The following is a 20,958-nucleotide window of genomic DNA, read 5'->3' as shown; positions in this document are numbered from 1 at the left end:
CACCCCCCCCCCGACACCTCCATCCCCTGACACCCACCCCCTTGACACCCCGCCCCCCCTGACACCTCCACCCCCTGACATCCACCCCCTGGGCCCCCCCGACCCCTGACAACCACCCCCTAGCACCCCCATCCCCTGACACCCCACCACCCCCTGGCACCCACCCCCGACAACCCCCCCCCCGGCACCCCACTACCCCCTGACACCCCCACTCCCTGACACCCACCCCCTAGGACCCCCATCCCCTGACACCCCCGCCCCCTGACACCTCCAGCCCCCCGGCACCCACCACCCACCCATCACCCGTCCCCAGTGCCACCCACATCAGCCTCAGTCCGTCCGTCCGTCCGTCCGTCCGTGCGGCATGGCGCACCTCCTGGGCCACCCCGGCTGCATGGCGAGCCTGCGGGCCGACCTGCGGGACCTGCAGGGAGCCATCGCCGACGTCGCCTCCCGGGCTGGCCCTGCGCGCTTCCCCTCCTGGAAGTTCCCCGATAAAGTGTCCTGCGAGCTGGACCTGGCGGCGCTGCTGGAGCGGTACGGCTACGCCGAAGGTGACCCCGAATTCAGCCAGCACGCCCATGTGGTGCTGCTGGAGCTGGTGATAGACAGGTGAGAGGGCACGGCCGGCACGAAGCATCCCTCCGAAAGCGGCTCCTTTGGACCCCTTCTCTTCGCACGTCTCTGCTGCGGGATTCGTGCTCGAGCTCAGCCCGTCCGCGCCAAGTTTTAAAACTTGTGCAGAGCTCAGAGGCACCAGCACAAACGCCGTCTGTGCTGCTGCTGCCCCACAGGGGAGGGGGAGCCGGGAGCCGAGGGCACCGGGGCAGGCTTGTATAATTACCCCCCAAACCTTAGAGAGCCTCAGACACAGTCATGCTATGAGTCTGGGAGGCAAAAGTGCCTTTTGCAATCAGGGTGAAATAGACAGGACTCAGTTTTAAAGATGACCCACAGTGCCCACAGAGCTGTCTCTGGGTATTTGGCCCTAACAATTTGGGTTTGATACTGGCAGTGAGTGCCCCAAAACTTTAGGGAGAGCCTACATGCAGCCCCTTGGAACTGCAAGCACCCTGGCAGTGCAGGAGGATTTAACCCCACCAAACCTTGCTCCAGGGAGTCATCAGCCCCGAGGAGGGGGTCACACGAGCGCTGCTATCCAGCCTCCTTTGCCGGACTTGGTCCGGGGGACAGGGAAGGAAGACAAATCTTTTGTCGCTGCAGCAGCGCTTCAGGCTCACCGCTCTGCTAAGTGCGGGCACGTTCCCTGTTACAAATATTCATTTGTTCTGAGAGACGTTTCATTTCCATGAAGGCTGCTGCTGCTGCTCCAGAGCTTCACGGGCTACGCAGAAAACCTGCTCAGCGAGCGAGCCGTGCCCCCGGCGCAGGCAGTGGGACCCTGCATGTCCGCGGGGCTGACGGTGAGGAGGTACTGGCACAGCATGCTGCGACTGGGGGCCTTCTACCAGCAGCTCCTGACCGAGGTGGGACATACGGGGGCGTGCGGGCACCTTGAGCTGAGTGCAGGGCTCACAGCAATGGCCTCAGCGCCCCCACAATTTGGAAGATCCCCCCAGGCACGCACGTGGCACGGGGCTGGGGTCGTGGTCCTTCTCTGGGACACTGTGATATGTGTGGTGGCCGTGCCAGATGTGCTCCCTGCTCATGACCCCCCCCCCGGTGCTGACCCAGGTGTCGAATGGGACACGTCTGTCCCACGCTGTCCCCTCCCTGCCCACCTCCTCTCCTCTAACCACTGCTCCCAGCCGTGCTGCTGCTCCCGTCCTCCTCCAGGCTTCCATCAGGGTTTTGGCATGGGCGAGCCCGACTGCCCTTATTTTTTGGACAAACACTCTCCTCCTGCCAGCCTGCTGCCCCTTGTGGCTCTGCTGACCAACGCTGTGTGCGGCTGAGCTGGCACCAATCGGTGAACTGAATTTTGGCAAAAATACTTTGCCCTGCATTTTGTTTTCCAAATGATTCCTCTCGTGGCATAGTCTCAGAGCAAAGGCAGAGTGTTCACCTGGCGTAAGCAGGGGACAGGGCAGCGGGGTGTGGAAGAAGGGGAAATAACAGAAATGGAAGCCAGGGAGCACATTTTGCTGCAGAGGCTTTCTGTTGTGAAGCCACAGCTCCACTACACGAGCAGTGGCCTGAAAGCTACCTGGGAGCTGGAGAAATTCAGTCCCTTGGTGTCAGGGGAGTGCCGGGGGCAGCCCGTGCTGTGCGTGAGGATCATTTGGCTTTTAGCCATTTGCTTTGGTTGTAACAGAGCGCAGCAGGGAACCCCAAGCACTTGGTGGCTCTGTCCTCCAGCAAGCTCTGGGAGCGCCTCTTCTCCCAAGAGAAGGGCTCGCTGCCCTCACGGCTTCTTGCCTGCCCTGTCCCCGTCCTTCGTCCCTCTGGGTTGGTCTCTCCCGGATTGTTTGCAGCCAGCGTGGTTTGATCTGGGCTCCACGTTTTGTTCTGTGCTCTCTCCGCCAGAAAAAGGCTTGCAGGAGGGATATCCCCACGCTGCAATCCACCCCCGAGGCTGGGAAAACGGAGGAGCGCTTCCAGCCCTGCTTGCCAGCCATTTCGGAGCCGAGCACGTCCCCAGGTGCTGCCCGGTGCAGCTCCCTGTGCCCGCGGCAGGCTGCCAGCAACGCCTCGGGCAGCACCGCCGAGAGCGGCCGCAGCATCCCCATGCGGGCAGCGGCGCCGTCCCCAGCACCCTGCGACGCCTGTGCCAGCGCCCAGGCCAGCCTGCACCAGGTGGGCGAAGCCATCACCAGCATCTGCCAGAGCCACAACATCCCCTCGGCTCTCAGCAGGTTCCAGGAGGTGGTGGTGGAGACCACGGGGAGAAGGACGCTCTCTGCAACCGACGTGAAATCCTGGGCCGCGGAGCAAAGCAAGGACCTCTCGCGCATCAGCAAACACCTCCGCGCGCTGCTGGAGCTGGTCGACCCTCTGAAATCTGAGCTGGCGGAGTCGAAGAAGCAGAGGGATGAGCTGCAGAAGCAGGTTGAGGACTTCGCCCGGCTGCTTCAGGCGGAGAAGGAGACCCAAGCGCAGCGGAGGAAGGAGGCTGAGCAGAGCCTGGAAGTAAAGAACAAGGAGTATTTGGAGGCTGTTGCCAGGCTGGAGCGGGACAAGGACGACCTACGGAGAGGTACAGTGCTGTCCCCTGCAGGCCCGTGGGTATTTGCAGAAGCAGGCGGTCCACGGTCAAATCTCAGTCCCAGCACCGTGAATGGGGCTTTTGCCACTAGTTTTGGGCGGCTCAAATGTCACCAGTGCTGAGCTTTCAGGTCCCTTCCATGGCTGACACAAGGGTAGGAGCCCTGCAGACTTAACCTGGCCATGGAAATCCCACTTTTATCTGTGCCAGCACCTCCTGGGGCTCCCCCGGAGCAGGTGAGGGCTGGTGCACTGGCATTGCTGCCTGTCCTGATGCCCTCATCCTGTCCCGGCTTCTCCTGCTGCTTTCCCCTTCCCATCATCTCACTTTCCACTCTCTGTGCCCCGTCTCTGCAGCATCTCACTGCTCCCCACCGTGAGACAAACCCCGGCGGTGGGAGCTGGTTGTCCCCGGCCTCTCACTGCCTCCTCGCTGCTGAAGCACAGCCCGATGCAACTACTGGGTGAAAAATGCCTTGGCGCTGTGGTTTGCTGCCACCTTCTTTTAGTCTCTTTGAGGAGCTGTTTAACGTTTAATGGTCTTCTGCACCGATTTAGGAGCTGCTCTGCTGGAAGAACAAATCTGCGTCTTAAAGGAAGCGCTGGCTGCCAAGCAGGCTGCTCTGCAGGAGCTGGGTAAGGACCCCTGGGGCTCACCCAGCTGCCACCTCTCTCCCCGAGTCTGGCTCTGATCTCACCGCGTGTTTTACACCTGTGTAACTCCCAGCTCCCCCAGAACCAGCTGGGTGTAGGCCTGGTGGGAACGGGAGGACGTAGCCTCCTGCGCTGCAGTGCCCAAACAGCATCCAGTGCCCAGGCGCTGGCTGAGATTCGGGGGTTCCCTGGGACACCAAGAGCACAGCTCTGCCACCAGGCCTCGCCGGCACCTGCAGAAGCTGTGGGGCCCCTAAAGGCACCGCCCGGGCTGGGAGCAGCTCCCCCTCCTGCCCAGCTGGGGTCCATGGTGCTGTTGCCCCCCCAGAGGCGACCAAGAAGAGCTTGCTGGAGGACCTGAGGACCACAATGGTGGCCAGGAGCCAGGTGCTGGAGCTGGAGGAAGAGGTGCGGCTGCTCACCAGCCAGAGGGAGAGCCTGGGCCAGGAGCTGAGCGCGGTCACCACCCAGCTGGAGAAGGAGAAGGCCAAGGTGGAGAGCATGCTGAGGCACAAAGAGGTACGGCTGCTGCTCTCCGGAGCTGCTCTGTGGCCCCGCTGCTGCTCAGCTGCAGCCACCTCCCCTCATCGCCGCGGTGGCGCTTCCCCGTGGCTCCAGTGCTGGCGCCAGGGCAGCAGAGAGCCGCTGCAGCCGCAGCCCCTGCAGGCTCGCCTCCCCGTGCAGTCCCTGCAGGCCAAGCAGAGTGCCCTGCTGCAGCAGCTGGACAGCCTGGACCAGGAGCGCGAGGAGCTGCAAGCCAGCCTGGGGGAGGCCGAGGAGGACAGGGCCCGGCTGGCAGAGCAGCTGGAGGAGAGCCGGGAGCAGCGGGAGCAGAGCGGGCACCAGCTCCGGGAGCAGCAGGTACCCAGCAGGCGGCAGGGGGAGCAGCTGGCAACGCTCCTGAGAGGGTGCTCACGAAACTCATCCCCTGCCCTTGCTCTGCCCCCCAGGAGCTGCTGGACACGCTGCAGCAGGAGAAGCTGAGCCTGGAGCAGTCCATCTCCGAGCTGCGTGAGAACGTTTCCAGGCTGGAGGAGCAGGCACAGGAGCTGAAGGAGCGGGAAAAGCTCCTGGTGTTCTTCCCCGAGCTCCACGTCCCCGTTGAGACGCAGTTTGAGAGTAAGGGGGAGGGCGGCAGGCAGCAGCGCCTGCTTCTGCTGCAGCGGGCTTGCACCTCCAGGGTCTCCTGGAGCTCGCAGGGATCCTGTTGGCCCTGGGTGCATCGGCATCATTCCTGTACCAGTTTCTCCTCCTGACACGAGCCAGCTGCAGCCAGGAAGGGCTCAGTCCCCGGGCTGTGCTAAGCTGCTGCCATCTTAACCCCATTCCCTAGGTGGGTGCCGTTTGTCCCACCTCAGGGACAGAAGCAGGGTCAGGGCATGGGCTTGGACATGGCTCTGTTTGTCCTTGCTGATTCAGCCGGCAGGTCTGGGACCCAGCCACCACCTCCAGAGTTGTGCTGGTGCTCCCTGGTTCGGGAAGGCTCATTTCTAGCGGACACCACCCCGCTCGAGTGGGAGGAGAGAGCGAGTGGTCCTGAGCTCTTGGGACGGGCTCCGCTGCCAGCACCTCCGAGCGGGCTGCAGGCGGCGTGCTGAGCTCGGGCCCTCGCTGCAAGGGGCCGCGTTTTGTTTGCAGGCACCGGGAACATCACCGAGGACATGGAGAAGCAGCTGCAGGCCAACGACGTCAGGATCGGCGTGCTGGAGCAGGACAACGCGCGGCTCAGGGCCGCGCTGGCCAAGGTGAAGGCGGCTGCTCGGCAGGGCGTGCTGCAGGTGAGGCTGTGTCCAAGTCGGGGCTGGGAGCCGGTAGGAGAGGGGCGCACGTGCTGGTGGGGCACCGCGTGCCCCAGGACCACCCTGCAGACCCTGCCCTGTGCCCTACGGGGACCGGTTCCCTCACTGTACCCTTGCAGGGGGTAAAGCAGAAAAGGCTCCCGGTAGCGGAAGGCCGCGGTGCTCCCTGCAGCTCTGCAGCTGCTTCCCCAGCCTGCACAGGGCTGAGCTGGAGACACCCCCCCCCCCAGCTCCTGCTTTTGGGGTGTGCCCACCCTGGAAGGGCCAGAGCCTGGGCTCTGCGTGCCCCCGGAGGTCAGCCTGGTGGTTAACTGGTGCCAGCAGGGGAAAGCTGCGTTGCCGAGGCCCCCTGCTTTGGTTTCCAGCTCCCTTACATCAGCCCCGCCGTGGCTGTTGTGCCACCGCGTCACCACCACTGAGCTGGCCGTGGCACCCACGCAGGGCAGAGGCCAAGATACCCGACCACGGAGCCGAACGCAGGAGGTTTCACCCCCCTTCTCTCCTCCAGCTTGTCCCACAGCCCCAGCTGTGGACTCAGCTCAGCAGCCAGCGTGGCGGGGAGGCCGCAGGGTGAGTAGGAGCCCGGAGGACGGTGCTGGGGAGCTTCCCACTTCTTCCTCCCCTCCAACCTCTTCTGCTTCTCCCCTCTGCAGGCCTCCAAGCAGCCAAGGCAGCGGGGACGGTGCAGGGGCACGCGGTGGAGCCACGAGCAGGGCCCGGCAGCGACCTCCTGGCAGCCGGCGGCCAAAGCCGCTCTCGGCAGAACCGACAGGCGAGGCCGGACCCTGCCTCTCGCTGCCAGCCCGGGGCCTGCTGCTGGCTCCCGAGCCCGGAGGGAGCGGCAGCGCTGCCGGAGGAGCGCGCCCCTTCTCCTCGCACCGCACCAGCGCCCACCGCAAATAGATGCTCGGGGGAATCAGGCAGAACTGAAGAGTTAACGAGCAGCGCGCAGCTGCTCACCCTTCCCTGTAGGACCTCGTTACCTGTTGCAAACACGAAGGCACGTTCCCTTGGGAAGCCTGGTCTGCCTCCCCATCGCTCCGAGCCCGAGGGGCAGCGTCATGTGGCGGTGTAGGGAGCCTGGGGAGCAGTCCCGTGGCAGCTGGGAGGCGGCACCAAGGCTAACAGCTGGCTGCCGGCTGTTGCTTCACCTTGTTTTCGGCAGGATGGCTGCCGCAACGAACCTGTTTGTGTGGTTTCCCCTGTTGTCCCTCTCCGTTGGGCAACGCTGCGGCTTTTGATAAAGCAGGAGGCAGCGGGGCCCTGTGGGCTGGGCTGGCACATCCCATGTTCATCTCCTGCAGCACAGGGGCCCTGGGAAGAGCCCCTCTGTAGCGGTGGCTTTGGGGACCGGGCTGGGTCTGGTACAAGCACCGCTGGCAGCCAGGGGACCGACCAGCACCCAGGCGAGGAGGCCTGGCAGGGGAAATGATCCCTGGCGTGCAGACCTGGCTCCGAACAATCAGCCGAGCAGGGCCGGCGACATTCCTGGGTGCTGGAACTCGGTCGCCCACGGCCAAGCCGCTGCTGCAATCCCTGGCACAGCTCTGATCCCGGCTAGCTCGCAGTCACCTGCGCCACGCCTGGGCACGGCTCGGCTCAGCTCCGGCCAGGAACCGCTCCCAAGAGGCGGCTGGGAGGCAGCCAGGCGGCTCTGAAAAGGACTTACAGGCAGAGCTGGCCTCGGGACAAGGGGAGTCAGAGCCGTGCTTAGCTCGCCAGCACAGCCGCAGCCTGGGAGAGTGCTCCCGCGGCGGCGACGAGCGGTCGGAGGGGCCAGGGACCGCGCAACACAAGACACAGCAGCCCCGCAGCCTCTCCTAGCTGTGTTTAATAGGGACGGACGTGGGCAGTGCTGCGGCTGCCAGGAGGAGCTGGAGCCACGTGGGGCTCACGGCGAGTCCCCGGACCCCGCAGCACACCCCGTGTTCAGTCTCTGCAGCTAACTCGTGCCGTCCTTTCTAATAAGTTAGTATAAATAAGGCGTTTCCCCCCTCTCGCCCCCCTGCCACGAGCGGCAGGTCCCCGCGCAGCCCTGCCACCTCCGTCCCTGTCCCTTGGCTGTGGCGGAGCTGTCACCCAACGCGTCCCAGGTGCAGGCCTGCTCCCAGCCGTGCCCTGCCATGGCCAGGGGGAAATAAAAAAAGAGACTTAGAAAAATGACTACGAGCAGGGAGAGGGAGCAGCTGGGCCTGCGCCCTCCCCTTCAGGGCCTGCAGACCTCCCCCGATGTCCCCTCCCCATTTACACCCCCGGGTGCCTTCCCCAGTGCCCGTTCCCCCAGCCCCCCACAGTGGCCATCTGGGCTATGCCCAGCCATGCCCCCCACCCCTCTACTCACGCCAGGCAGGGAGAGCCCCCAAATCCTTCACTCTCCTAAGGGCCAGGCGCTGCCCCGTGCTGCCAGGGTGCTGCGAAGGGCACGGCCACGCTGAGCCCGTGCCAGCACCGAGCACAGCTCGCCCAGCGCCCGCCCCGGCCCCTCTCCCCCGTTCTTCCCGGAGCAGCCACGAGTCCATCCCCGGGGCACGTCCGCCGGGCTGGCTAGCTCTCTCCACAGCAGTTCCCTGGCAGGGAGAAGAATGGAGAGGCGTCACGGGGGGGACCAGGGGCAGAGGACAGCCCTCGCCCCGGTACAAACATGGTCCCTGGAGGGTGAACCGGGGAGCAGGACGTGCTGGGCGCCCCAGGGCCCCCCGGCCCCGGAGCTGTGCTCACCCAGGATGTTGTGCTTGCAGAGGGGGCAGGTCTGCTGCAGGAGGAGCCAGGGGTCCACGCAGTCCCGGTGAAACTCGTGGGCACACGGCAGCACCCGCAGCCACTGCGGGGAGGGAAGCAGGTGGGAGACGTGAGCCCTGAGGGGCACAGCAACCTCCCCGTCACAGGCTGCCCCAGAGAGGGGGACAATCCTCCACCACTCGTCCCCCTGGTGGGACATCCCAGCCCTGGCAAGCGAGGGGAGGCTCAGCCCCAAGGAACAGAGCAAAGGGGCGGCATTAGCACCAAACCGTCCGTGCGACCGGCCCCACCAGTCCCGACCTGGCTCTTGCAGAACTGGTCCAGGCACACGGCGCAGCTATCTATCTCACAGGCCCGGCTCTGCAGCGCCTTGCCGGGATGGTACCGCCGCGTCTTCAGGGCCGACAGCCGCCGCCGAATGTGCTGCTTCAGGTCCAGCTGGGGAGGCAGAGCACAATGTGAGGCCCCGGCCACACCGCTCGGGTGCAAAGAGCAGGGAAGGGGGAGGTCCCACCTCGGCATCCCGCTCCGACAGGTCTTGCCGCGACTGCCGCTGCGCCTGCACGATCACCCCCGTGCAGAGGAGCAGAGCAATGAGCAGGATGGTGTTCCAGAGCTGCTGGAGGTACTTCTGCAGGAACAGCACCGCAAGGCACTCAGGGGGGCGAGCGGGAGGCCCCCGCTTCCCTCCCAGGCTGGCTGCGGTGACACCAGGCACGGCCGTCCTTCCCCGGCCGTGGGGAGCGAGCGTGGGGGCACCCGTGGGTGCTGCTCACGTACCTGGACCTGCGAGCTGTTCTCCCCGGTGCAGATGACACCCTGCCACTCCCCGTAGAGGCCCCCTCGGGAGAGGCCGCAGGTGGACCACAGGGTGAGCGTCACCCCCTGCGAAGACGGACACCGCGTTGCCACCAGCCCGTGCCAGCGCGCAGCACGGCGCAGGAGGCAGGACTGCAATGCTGAGTGATTTCCACCTGTGGTGTTACATGCAGAGAGGGAATGAGAAACCACAGGTGGCTGCCAGGTTCCCTGCTCCCACAGAGCCAGTCCTGGGGACACCGAGGCACCAGCAGTTTCACCACCCCTAGTGGAGCTGGCCACTGAATCGCTCCATTGGCCAACAAATGTTGGCTGGGCACAGCTGTGCTCCTGCCCTTGTACCTAAACAGAGGAAGAAGAGGAGGAAGAGGTACCTACGTACCAGGTTCTCCAGCAGCACTGCCTGGTATGTGATCTTGGCTGTAGCTCTGAGACCCCTATGAGCAAGAGGCAAGAAGAGCATCAGCCCTGTGGGTGCAGCAGGATCCAACCCCTGGGAGCTGGATCCTGGGAGCCCCTTTCCTGCAGGGCACGGGGCCACACCTGGGGAGGAGAGAAGCCTCCTCCAAGCCACGTGTGTGGGAATGGAGGGATGTGCAGGGGAGGTGATGGCAAGGTTCTCTGCCCAGCCCTCTGCACAACCACCCATGTGCCTCAGCCCCGTGCCTCACAGAATCACAGAATCGTCTAGGTTGGAAGAGACCTCCAAGATCATCTAGTCCAACCTCTGTCCTAACACTAACAAGACCTCCACTAAACCATATCACTAAGGACTACATCTAAACGTCTTTTAAAGACCTCTAGGGATGGCGACTCAACCACTTCCCTGGGCAGTCCATTCCAATGCCTAACAACCCTTTCAGTAAAGAAGTTCTTCCTAATATCCAACCTAAACCTCCCCTGGCACAACTTTAGCCCATTCCCCCTCGTCCTGTCACCAGGCACGTGGGAGACCAGACCAACCCCCACCTCTCTACAGCCTCCTTTAAGGTACCTATAGAGAGCGATGAGGTCTCCCCTGAGCCTCCTCTTCTCCAGGCTAAACAATCCCAGCTCCCTCAGCCGCTCCTCGTAAGACTTGTTCTCCAGACCCCACACCAGCCTCGTTGCCCTTCTCTGGACTCTCTCGAGCACCTCCATGTCCTTCTTGTAGCGAGGGGCCCAAAACTGAACACAGTACTCGAGGTGCGGCCTCACCAGAGCCGAGTACAGGGGGACAATCACCTCCCTAGACCTGCTGGCCACGCTGCTTCTTATACAAGCCAAGATGCTGTTGGCCTTCTTGGCCACCTGAGCACACTGCTGGCTCATATTCAGCTGCCTATCAACCAGTATTCCCAGGTCCCTCTCGGCCAGGCAGCCTCAGTTTCCCCCTCTGCAAAAGCACAGCAGAAGCCCCAGCTCCTGTGCCAGGCTGAGCATGCCAGACCCGGCCTCCCCCCCCCCCCGCCCCGGGCCCCTTCTGTCCCATCCCTCCTGGTGCTGCACACAAGTGCTGGCCGTGTCCTGCTGCCCTTCAGCAGCCGTTGCACAAATCCAACAGCTTCAGGAGAGCTCTCACCGCAGCAGTGCTCCCAGCAGCCTGGTGACGTTGTCCGAGGACTGGATCACGATGATGGGCTTGGCGAGGAGCTGGGAGACATCCAGCTGCACCGGACAGAAAAGCAACAGCCGTGAGCGGCGCAGGAGAGCATCCGGGGCACTGGCACGGCTGCCGGGACTCTCCTACCTCTCGGATGGCGTTCTGGTTCAGCGCCAGGATGAGCAGGGCTGATGCCCCAAGCACCAGGGCTCGCTTCATCTGCGGAGACAGAGGGCACAGGGAGCTGGCACTGCCCGAGTCCCTGCCGGGGACCCCAGCAGGTGCCCCGTGGGCTGCTGCAGCCGGGCGCGCTCACCTTGCTGACCACGGCGGCAGTGAAGGACTCCTCCTTGGCGCCGCGGGGACCTTCGGCCGGCTCCTCGCCCACGGGCACCACGCCGATCCAGCTGTCTTCAGCGCCGAGTTTGGGCTCCTCATCTCCCACCTGGGGACGCGGCGGCTTCAGGGGCAGGTGCCCAGGGCTCGCGGCACCCCTGAAGCAGCCGGTGCACCGGGACAGCCCCGGGGAGGTGCAGGGGGGAGCGGGCAGAGGGGCCCCAATCCCTGCTGCCTCCACATCCCTGCCTGCACCCCCCTGCCCCACAGCCGCCCCCTCGCTGCCTGCCCCAGCCTGCAGCCCCCCCCAGCACCCTGCACCCCCCGGTCCCCCCACACCTCCCGGTGCCTCCCACTAGGTGCCCCCCGTACCCCCCCCCCCCCCCCCCGAGCTCCCCCCCGGCCCCGCTCACCAGCACCAGCCGCCCGCCGATCACCTCCTCCCGCGGCTCGCCCCGGCCGCCCAGCAGGGCCCCGCGCAGCGTGTAGGAGCCGCCGGGCCCCGCAGCCTCCCCGGCCCCGGCCCCGGCCCCGTTCCCGGCCCCCGGCCCCGCCAGCGCCACCTCGACGCGGGCGGCGGGCGCCGGCCCCGGCCCGGCCCGGCTCAGCGCCAGCAGCGGCGCCAGCAGCGCGGCCCTCAGCGCCGCCATGGCTGCCCCGGGACCCGCACAGCGCCCCTCGCGGGGCGGAGGAGCGCGGGGGGGGGATCACACGGCGATCGCAGGGGCTCACACCGGGGCTCACACCGGATCACAGCGTGGCTGAGGCTGGAGGCACCTCCGGGCCCAGCCGGTCCCGCCCTGCTGCAGCAGGGCCCCCCCGAGCAGGGGGCCCACGTCCAGGCAGCTTTCGAAGATCTCCCAGGAGGGAGCAAGCTGTGCAGGGCTCTGGCACCACTGAAGAGAGCCTGGCTCTGTCCCCTCTGCAGCCTCCCTGCAGGTGCTTACAGGCATTGACAGCCTTCTCCTGAGCCTCCTCTTCTCCAGCTCCCTCAGCCTCTCCTCACAGCAGAGCTGCTCCAGTCCCTCCCGCATCTTGGTGGCCTTCCACCGGACTCACTCCAGTGTGCCCAGGTCTGTCTCGGACTGGGGAGCCCAGCATCGGTCCCAGCACTCCAGCTGTGGCCTCCCCAGAGCTGAGCAGAGCAGAGGATCACCGCTCTGGAGCTGCCGGCAACACCGTGCCCAATGCGACCCAGGACAGCGTTTGCCTGCTGTGCGGCCAGGCCTAGTTGCAGGCTCACGGTCAAGTTGGTGTGCGGCAGGACTCCTGGGTCCTTTCCAGGCGCGTGCCCCCAGCCTGTCCCAGTGCTGGGCTTGTTCCTCCTCAGGTGCAGCACTCTGCTCTGCTCCTCGGTGAACCAACCCCACGAGGTTCCTACCAGCCCATTTCTCCAGCCTGGCCGGGTCCCTCTGGGTGGTGTCCCTCTGGCGACTCAGCCACTCCCCAGGTTTTGTGTCATCCCCAAATTTATTGAGGGTGCACTCTCCCCATCATCCAGACCGTTAACGAAGCTGTTAAACGGAACTGGAGCCGGCACTGACCCTGGAGCATTCTGCTCGTTGATGGCCTCCTACTGGACTCCATGTCGCTGACCTCCAGCCCCCGAGCCTGGCCGATCAGCCCGGTTCTCACCCCGCTCCCTGCCTGCCCATGGGGATGGGATGGAGGTGGCACCAGGACAGGGAAAGGCACTGGTACCCCCAGTGGGACAGGGACTGGGATGGGGGCAGGACAGGTACTGGGACAGGGATGTGTCTGGGCACCTGCACAGTGACCGGCACTAGGGCAGGGACCTGGCACCATGACCAAGTGCCCCATCGCTGGCACCAGGACAGCACCAAGCATGGGGACGGGGACAGGGACAAAGGCAAGGGGACTCATGGGGAAACAGGGCCACCCCCTGTGTCCCATGAACACACATGAGGTCCCCTATCCATGCAACCCCCCCCCTTTGTCATCATGTACACACATCTGGGCACATGTGTGTGCTACATGGGCGTAGCACCCCGTGCACCCATGGGTGGCCCTGCTGATGCCACCGTCCCCAGCCCCGCCATGGCCACGTGTGCCTGCCACGTGTGCCTGGGGGATTTGCGGCAAGGATCAGAGCAGGGTTTGCATCACAGCGGGGCCGTGATGCTGGGGACAGTGCTGGTGCAGGGGACAAGCTGGGGCAAGTCTGCGGGGCCATGCTGGAGGTGGCAGGTGTGGATTGGGGCAGATCTGTGGGGATTGCAGCAACCCTTAGCCCATGGGACAAGGGTGGCTCTGTGGGACACCCCTGGGTGCACAGCCCCGTGGGACACACGAGCACCCCTCTTGCCCCCAGCCGCTTGCCCAGCCCCTGTGCTCCCAGTGCCTCTGCCCTGTCCCTTGTCCCTGTCCCCTCTCCCCGGTGCCCTGACCCCGATCCCTTATCTGTGTCCTCCTGCCCCTGTGCCTGAGCCTTGGCCCTGACCCCAGCTCCTGCCCCTGCCCCGTTTCTGTCCCCTGTTCTACCTCTGTCCCGTTTCCTTCCCTTGCCCCATCTCCCATCTGTACTCCATCTCCGTCCCCTGTCCTATCTCCCATGCTGTCCCTGCCCCTAACTCTGGCCCTACCTCTAACCCCTGTCCCCATCCGTCCCTTGCCCCATCTCCCATCCGTACCCCATCTCCGCCCCTCGTCCCATGCTGTCCCCGTCCCCGTCTCCGTCCCCTGCCCTAACTCCTCTCCCCGTCCCCATCTTCGTCCCCGTCCCCGTCCCCTCTCCGCGGTGCCCTGACCCCAATCCCTTCCGTCCATCCTCCCTCCATCCCCGTCCCTCACTCCCTGTCCCCGCCTCCCCGCCCGGCCCCATCCCCGTCCCCGTCCCCGCTCCGGGCTCTGACCGTGCGGCTACCGGGGGCGGGCAGAGTCCAAGGGCTTCGGGGCCGAGCAGAGCCGGGCCGGGCCGGGCCGGGCCGGGCCGGGGGCGGCGCGGGGCGGGGCGGAGCCGCCGCAACCTGCGGGCGCTGCCGGCCGCCCTTAAGAGGCGGCGCCGTCCCCGCCGCGCCGGGCCGGCACCATGAGCGGCCGCGTCGGGGACCTGAGCCCGCGGCAGGCGGAGGCGCTGGCCCAGGTGAGCCCGGCCCCGGGGCGGCGGGGGGGATGCTGCGGGACCGGGCCCCGCTCGGGCCGCGCCCCGGGGCTCACCGGCACCGGGCACCCACCGCCACCACCGGGTGCCCGCCACCACCGGGTGCCCGCCACCACCGGTACCCGCCACCCACCGCCCCCGGCACCCCGCGAGGCCCAAAGCCGGGCCCTCGCCTCTCCCGGCACACGGAGCATCCCCGGGGCTCCGCTCGCTGCCCGCTCCCGGCCCGGAGGATGGAGCCCAGCCAGCGCTCCCCGTCCCGGCGGGGAGGTGTGCCGAGCGGGGAGCTCGGTCCCCCGGTCCCCGGTCCCCCCCCCCGGGGCACGTCTCGCCCACCGGGCCCACGCCACGGGTGGAGGACGGCTGGCCGAGATGGTGGCCGTCACCCCCCGCCCCGGGGACAGTGAGGTCGCTGCCAAGGGCGGCTTTGCCTCGTCCCACCTTTATCGGCCTCTGTGGGGTTTGATCTGTTGAGAGGGCAACTTTGGAGGCTTTATCTTATCGCGTGCCGTCAAACCCAACCGAACTCCGTCCCGGCCCGCGGGCAATGACCCCGGTGGGGTACGGCCACGTCGATGCCCGGCCGGGATTTCGGGGTGGGAGGGTGCGTGATGCCCGCGCAGCGCGGCCCTGATGCAACGAGCTGCGAAACCTGTCCCCTCCCGCCTGCGGCCGTGTTGTTTTTCTCCGCATGAAGGAGTTAATCCGAGGTTTAATTACACCTAAATTCAGGCGGGGATAATCCGGTCAGCCTTGTTACGGGCTGGTACGGCGCAGGCCAGGGGATTTGTGTCGTGCCCCGGCCAGGCGACTGGCACCGTGTTCCCCAGGCCTCTGTGGTGCCCCCAGGTCCCTGCCAACCTCGGTGGTGCCACCGGTGGTGTGCGATGAGCGCCCGGTGTCCGGCTCCATCCCAAAATCTCCTCGCTGATGGCAGAGGGGGGATGCTTAGTGCTGGGGGTGGGGGGCAGGTCGCTGGTGCCCTTGCGCAACGGGACCGGTTTGGAGACACCCTGTGCTTGGCACCTGGCCTGGGGATGGTCCCCTGCCAGGGAGAGGAACAGAGAATGGCCGGTCCTGCCGGCTGCCCTTGGGACAAACTTCGAACCTGGGGGATGAGGGAGGGACGGGGCCACGTCCCCAGCCCTGCTGACTGTGCCCCTTCTTTTCCCCACAGTTTCGGGAGAACCTCAAGGACGTGCTCCCCTCCCTGCCCTCTCAGGACGACTATTTCCTCCTGAAATGGCTCCGAGGTAAGCCTGGGGAGGGCACCGAGGGGCTGGGACATCCCACGGGGTGGCACTGAGCCGGGGATGCCGACACGTGCAGGCTGCTCCTGGACTTTATCAAGCCAGCACCGGGGCAGAGAGCAGTGAGGGCAACGGGTTCGGTGGGGACGTCCCCACTGCGCCCCATGGCGGGGCTGAGCCTCTCCGCTCTCTTGCAGCACGCTGCTTCGACCTGCCCAAGTCGGAGGCGATGCTCCGCAAGGTGAGGGGGCCCCGGCGCTGGGGAGAGCCCCGCCGAGGGGTTGGGGTGTCCCCGTGGAGGCGGTGGGGGGACCCCACGTGCCCTCACCCCTGCATCGCCTTCGCAGCACGTGGAGGTCCGCAAGCGCATGGATGCTGACAACATCGTTGCTTGGGAAGCGCCCGAGGTGGGTGTCCCCAGCCTGGGAGGGGTGTCCCCAGCCCGAGGAGGGTGTCCTCAACGTGAGGTGCTCCCGCAGGTGATCAGGAAGTACATGTCGGGGGGCATGTGTGGCTACGACCGGGAGGGCAGCCCCATCTGGTACGAGATCATTGGGCCGCTGGACGCCAAGGGGCTGCTCTTCTCCGCCTCCAAGCAGGACCTGCTCAAGAACAAGTTCCGCGACTGCGAGCTGCTGCGGCACGAGTGTGAGAGGCAGAGCCAGAAGGTGGGCGCCCGCCTGGCCGTGCTCCTGTCCCCACCAGCCTCTGTCCCGTCCATCCCTGCTGGCCCCACCAGCCCATGTCCTCGCCATCCCCGCTGTCCCTCCCATCCACATCCCCACCAACCCCGCAAGACCATACCTTGCCTATCTCTGCTGTCACAAGCCCAGGTACCCGCCAGCCTCATAGGTCCACGTCCCATCCATCCCCACCAACCTGTGTCCCTGTCAGCCCCTTAAATCCATGTTCTGTCCGTGTGTCCCCCCCAGCCTGTGTCCCTGTCCCAGCACCCGCACCAATGCTTCAGAGGAGGCTCTGGATGGACGGGGCCAGCCTGGTGGGGATGCAGGGACCAGCTCGGGGCTGCCCTGTCTCTGCCACCAGCTTGTCCCCAGGACGGCGGGTGGCAGTGATGAGGGACAGGTGGGAGCAGGGACTTGGCAGCGGCCGCTGCTTCCCTGTCCCTGAGCTCATCCTCCCGCCTGGCCTCTCTGTCCCCCGTCCCAGCTGGGCAAGAAGATTGAGATGGTGCTGATGGTCTATGACTGCGAGGGCTTGGGCTTGAAGCACCTCTGGAAGCCGGCGGTGGAAGCATACGGCGAGGTGAGGGGCTGCTCCCGTCCTGGGGGGCTCAGGGGCCGCAGGGTGCGCTGGCCACTGAGGCCAGAACCTTGTCCCTGGTGTCCCTGGGCTGTGGGGGTGTCCAAGGAGCCAGGCGTGACTCGAGGTCCTGAGGGTGGATGGAAGAGCAGGGGGTCCCCTCCTGTGCCCCCAACTGCAAAGCCCAAGCAGGTGGGGCTGCCCCATGGGGTGTTTGGGGCAGGAGGACGCGGGCGTGCAGCTCTCCCCATCCCGCAGCTCCTGTCCATGTTTGAGGAGAATTACCCCGAGTCCCTGAAGCGCCTGTTCATCGTGAAGGGTGAGTCCAGCGCCGGGTGTGCGGCCGGGCACGATGCCGTGCGGCCGCCGTGACGGCCGGCTCTGCTCCCCAGCTCCCAAGATCTTCCCGGTGGCCTACAACCTGGTCAAGCACTTCCTGAGCGAGGACACCCGCAAGAAGGTCGTGGTGCTGGGATGTGAGTGGGGCTGGGGTAGCCCTCACCCTGTCCCTGCAGCCTCAGGGGGTCCCCGGCTCTGGCAGAGGCACCTTGGCCGGGCTGGGGGTCCCCGTGTGGGTCTCAGCCCCCCCTGAGCACCCCGCTGTCCCCCAGCTGACTGGAAGGAGGTCCTGCAGAGGTACATCGACCCCGCACAGATCCCAGTGGAGTACGGGGGCACGCTGACAGACCCCGATGGGGACCCCAAGTGCCCCAGCAAGGTAGGAGGAGCCCCCCCCCACCGTGAGGACTCAGGATGGTGGCATCCCGTGCCCATAACCGTCCCCTTCCAGATCAACTACGGGGGGGACGTGCCCCCGCAGTACTACGTGCGGGACCAGCTGACGCAGCCCTACGAGCACACGGTGGTGGTCAACCGGGGCTCGTCCCACCAGGTCGAGTACGAGATCCTCGTCCCTGGCTGTGTCCTCAGGTGAGGGAGGTCCCTGCCGCGAGGGGGACGAGGACAGACGGAGCCGAGGCGGGTGGCTATGACCCCCCCCCCCGCCATGGCATCTCTCTGGCAGGTGGCAGTTCAAGTCAGAGGGGGCTGACGTGGGCTTCGGGGTGTACCTGAAGACGAAGGTTGGGGAGCGGCAGCGGGCGGGCGACATGACCGAGGTGCTCCCCACCCAGCGCTACAACGCGCACATGGTGCCCGAGGACGGCTCCCTCACCTGCTCCACACCCGGCATCTGTGAGTGTCCCCTGTCCCCTGCCCGGGGACCCCGTCCCCAGCGCCCTGACCCCCCTCCTCGCCCCGTCCCGCAGACGTCCTGCGCTTCGACAACACCTACAGCTACATCCACGCCAAGAAGGTGAGCTACAGCGTGGAGGTGCTGCTGCCCGACGCCGCCTCGGCCCAGCAGATCCAGCAGCTCGGCGGCGACAAGCCGGGCGAGAGGACCCTCAACCACAGCCCTTGACGCCGGCGGCGCGGCCCCCGCCCCGGGGAGGACGGAGGAAGGGGGCCGGGGCCCCGCGGCTCAGGGCTGCGGGGGCTGCGCGCGGGGCCGCCGGCCCCTCTGTGCCTTACGTGGCCCCCGGGGTAGCGGGGGCTGGTGGGGTGGGGGCAGTAAAGGGATGGACACAGAGGGGTCTCGGCTGGTTTCTGTCCCTCGGCCCCATGACCAGGCCCTGCTCAGCCCCATCACCGCTCCTGGCTGTGCCCCCTGCCCCGTCACCAGCCCCTGTTCCCCTCCTCAGCCCCATCACCGGTCTGGGCCGTGTCCCCGGACCCTATTTCCCCCTCTCAGCCCCATCACTGGCCCCAGTGCCCCCCTCCGCTATCGCCCCCCTCCGCTATCGCCCCCCTCCCCTATCGCCCCCCTCCCCTATCGCCCCCCTCCCCTATCGCCCCTCCTGCCCCGCCCCGCATCCCCACGTGACCGCCGATGGTCACGTGCTGCCCGGCCCTGCTTTCCCCGCCGCCATCTTGTAGCCGGGCCGAGTGGGCGGGGCCTGAGGGAAGGGGGCGGGGCGCAGTGACGCGTCTGGAGGGGGCGGGGCTGGGGGCGGGGCCTGGAGCGCGCGGCGGCGGGAGCGCGCCATGGGGGCGGCGGAGCCCGACCTCTACCGGGACACGTGGGTCCGCTACCTGGGTGAGCACCGGCACCGGGCACGGGCACTCGGTAGCGGCACTGACACCGGGTCCCGGTACCGGACACCGACACCGGGTACCGGCACCAACACCGGGCACGGGCACTCGGTACCGGCACTGACACCGGGTCCCGATACCGGACACCGGCACTGGGCACCGACACCGGACACCGGCACTGACACCCGGTACCGGGCACCGGCTCCCGTCGCCCTTCCGGGCTCTGCGGCTCCGGCCCCCCCCCGGTCCGGCCTCACCCGCTCCGTGCCGCAGCGCACGGGCCCCCCCCGGCGGCAGCGGCGGGGCCGGATCCTGCCCGCTGCCCCCCCTCGTCCCTCGGCGTCCCCGCGCTGGGTGCCCCGGCGGTGGGAGCAAGGTGACCCGGGCAGGGTCCGGTTCCTGTGGGGAGAGGGAACGGGGGGTGGGGGGGGACACATCGGAGTCGCTGTCCCATTCACCCCCCTGGTGTCCCCCCAGGTTACGCCAACGAGGTGGGCGAGTCCTTCCGCCCCCTCGTCCCGGTGGCGGCCGTGTGGGCCAGCTATGGGGTGGCCACAGCCTACGTGACCGCCGATGCCATCGACAAGGGCAGGAAAGCGGCAGCGGTGAGTGCCCACCCCGGCTGCCCCCGCCTCGTCCCCTTGTGCCCCCCCCGTCCGACGCCCAGCTCTCCCCCCCCCCCCCAGGCCCACGTGCACGACCCCAGCAAGGCGACGCGGGTGGGGGTGGCGGTGGCAGACACCTTCGTGTGGCAGAGCCTGGCCTCCGTGGCCATCCCCGGCTTCACCATCAACCGCCTGTGCGCCGCCTCCCTGGCCCTGCTGGGCTCCCTCACCCGCTGGCCTCTGCCTGTCCGAAAGTGGGCCACCACCGCCCTGGGGCTGGCTGCCATCCCCGTCATCATCACACCCATCGACAGGTGAGGCATGGGGACAGTGTGCCTTGGGGACAAACCGGGACAGCCTCGTGTGGTCCCCAGGTCCCTGGGGAGCTCAGCGCCAGTCCCCTGAGCTCGCTGGGGGGCTGCTGGGGATTAGTGGGGTGAGGCCCCGCTGATGGCAGGGACAGCACCCTGGTGGCACCAGGGACAGCTGAACCTCCCCTGTGGCCAGATTAGTAACACCACAGGGGCCCTTGTGGTGACACTGGGGGACCCTGCCATCCCACCGCAGGACCGTGGATTTCCTGATGGACTCCAGCCTCCGCAAGCTCTATGGCAGCGAGGGAGAGCCCCCATCCTCCCCCTGAGCCCCATCCCCACGTGGGGACTTAGCCAGCGGAGCCAGGCAGGGAAACTGAGGCACAGTGCTGGTTCTGGAGTGCTGCACCGCCTTCACTGTGAACCCACACTCAGGTTGTGGCCATGGGGTGGAAGCATCCGCCCTGTGCCTGGTCCTAATAAATCATTTCAGATGTCACCTGCTGCAAGTGGTGTTTGGGTGCCGGCAAGGGACACACAGTGCGTTCACCCTGGGGACATGAGGTTAGGCACCTGGGTTCTGCCCCACTGCTCTGCACCCTTGGGGAAGCCTCCTCCTGGTCCTGGGGGTCTCCATGCCCCCACACAGGATGTGGCCCCTTGCAGAACCATCAGGCCCCACCTCACGGGGACAGGAGGCTCCTGGCACTGGGGACAGGCAAAGGGAAGAGTGGCCCCCACATTGTGGGGGAGCCACGGTCAGCACTCAGCCCCAGATGATAGAGTTCCACCCCAAAGACAGCCCCAAGCCCCGTAGGACCCAGCCCTCCCTTGTCCCCAGCCCTGCAGAAGCACCTGGGCACTGCCAGCAGCAGCTGCCACCATGGCCAGCACCTCCCATGCCGCCTCCCAGGACCCAAGTTCCCCTGGGCAGGTTGGTCCCAGCACCAGGAGCAGGCAGCACAGACCAGGGACACGCCACTGTGCTGTCCTGCCTGGAGGCCACCTCTCCCTGCAGCACCACCAGGAGGAGCAGCTACAGAGAAGTGACTTTTATTGCTGAGGAACCAGCTCACACCAAGCTGTGCTCCAGGCTGCGGTACTCCAAACCGGGCTCCCCCTGTTTCTCCAGCTCCCTGGGGACAAGGGCCCCCACGACAGCCTGCAGCTCAGCCTGGAAGGGACACTGCCGCCTTGGCCGTCGACGTCTCCGCTGT

At 66.6% G+C, this 20,958-nt stretch overlaps 5 protein-coding genes across 6 annotated transcripts; 4 read left to right on the top strand and 1 right to left on the bottom strand.

The window, feature by feature from the left end:
• Positions 1–364: 364 nt before the first annotated feature.
• LOC118260811 (coiled-coil domain-containing protein 157-like) lies at positions 365–616 on the top strand. The gene has a single exon (XM_035571295.1). It carries the CDS (start codon positions 365–367, stop codon positions 614–616), a length of 252 nt encoding a protein of 83 aa, XP_035427188.1.
• A 790-nt stretch (positions 617–1,406) lies between these two features.
• LOC118260809 (coiled-coil domain-containing protein 157-like) lies at positions 1,407–6,582 on the top strand. Its single transcript, XM_050714268.1, has 9 exons — positions 1,407–1,487; positions 2,488–3,157; positions 3,724–3,801; positions 4,148–4,338; positions 4,504–4,680; positions 4,770–4,938; positions 5,458–5,597; positions 6,060–6,188; positions 6,272–6,582. The coding sequence occupies exons 1-9, from the start codon at positions 1,407–1,409 to the stop codon at positions 6,554–6,556; spliced, it is 1,920 nt and encodes a 639-aa protein (XP_050570225.1). The 3' UTR covers positions 6,557–6,582.
• Positions 6,583–7,433: 851 nt separating this feature from the next.
• On the bottom strand, positions 7,434–11,772 carry RNF215 (ring finger protein 215). 2 transcript variants are annotated; one of them, XM_050714195.1, is made up of 10 exons: positions 11,658–11,772; positions 11,075–11,203; positions 10,906–10,977; positions 10,738–10,823; positions 9,559–9,613; positions 9,138–9,242; positions 8,872–8,988; positions 8,658–8,795; positions 8,337–8,439; positions 7,434–8,185 (listed from the first exon to the last, which is right to left on the bottom strand). In XM_050714195.1, the coding sequence occupies exons 1-10, from the start codon at positions 11,742–11,744 to the stop codon at positions 8,163–8,165; spliced, it is 915 nt and encodes a 304-aa protein (XP_050570152.1). In that variant the 5' UTR covers positions 11,745–11,772; the 3' UTR covers positions 7,434–8,162. The 2 variants fall into 2 exon arrangements, with proteins under 2 accessions (XP_050570152.1, XP_035427186.1); XM_035571293.2 differs by having other exon boundaries at positions 11,508–11,744.
• Positions 11,773–14,063: 2,291 nt separating this feature from the next.
• Positions 14,064–18,317, top strand: SEC14L2 (SEC14 like lipid binding 2). Its single transcript, XM_035571291.2, has 12 exons — positions 14,064–14,197; positions 15,393–15,468; positions 15,663–15,706; positions 15,813–15,872; positions 15,945–16,133; positions 16,636–16,731; positions 16,987–17,047; positions 17,121–17,204; positions 17,340–17,446; positions 17,519–17,658; positions 17,753–17,922; positions 17,997–18,317. The coding sequence occupies exons 1-12, from the start codon at positions 14,144–14,146 to the stop codon at positions 18,149–18,151; spliced, it is 1,236 nt and encodes a 411-aa protein (XP_035427184.1). The 5' UTR covers positions 14,064–14,143; the 3' UTR covers positions 18,152–18,317.
• A 415-nt stretch (positions 18,318–18,732) lies between these two features.
• Positions 18,733–20,240, top strand: MTFP1 (mitochondrial fission process 1). Its single transcript, XM_035571296.2, has 4 exons — positions 18,733–18,826; positions 19,300–19,427; positions 19,509–19,741; positions 19,995–20,240. Exons 1-4 carry the CDS (start codon positions 18,775–18,777, stop codon positions 20,068–20,070), a joined length of 489 nt encoding a protein of 162 aa, XP_035427189.1. The 5' UTR covers positions 18,733–18,774; the 3' UTR covers positions 20,071–20,240.
• Positions 20,241–20,958: the final 718 nt, after the last annotated feature.

The sequence above is a fragment of the Cygnus atratus genome, chromosome 17 (genome assembly GCF_013377495.2).
Source record: "Cygnus atratus isolate AKBS03 ecotype Queensland, Australia chromosome 17, CAtr_DNAZoo_HiC_assembly, whole genome shotgun sequence".
Taxonomy (NCBI): domain Eukaryota; kingdom Metazoa; phylum Chordata; class Aves; order Anseriformes; family Anatidae; genus Cygnus; species Cygnus atratus.
The sequence above is the reverse complement of the archived record's forward strand: the minus strand, read 5'-3'. Positions and strand labels throughout refer to the sequence as shown.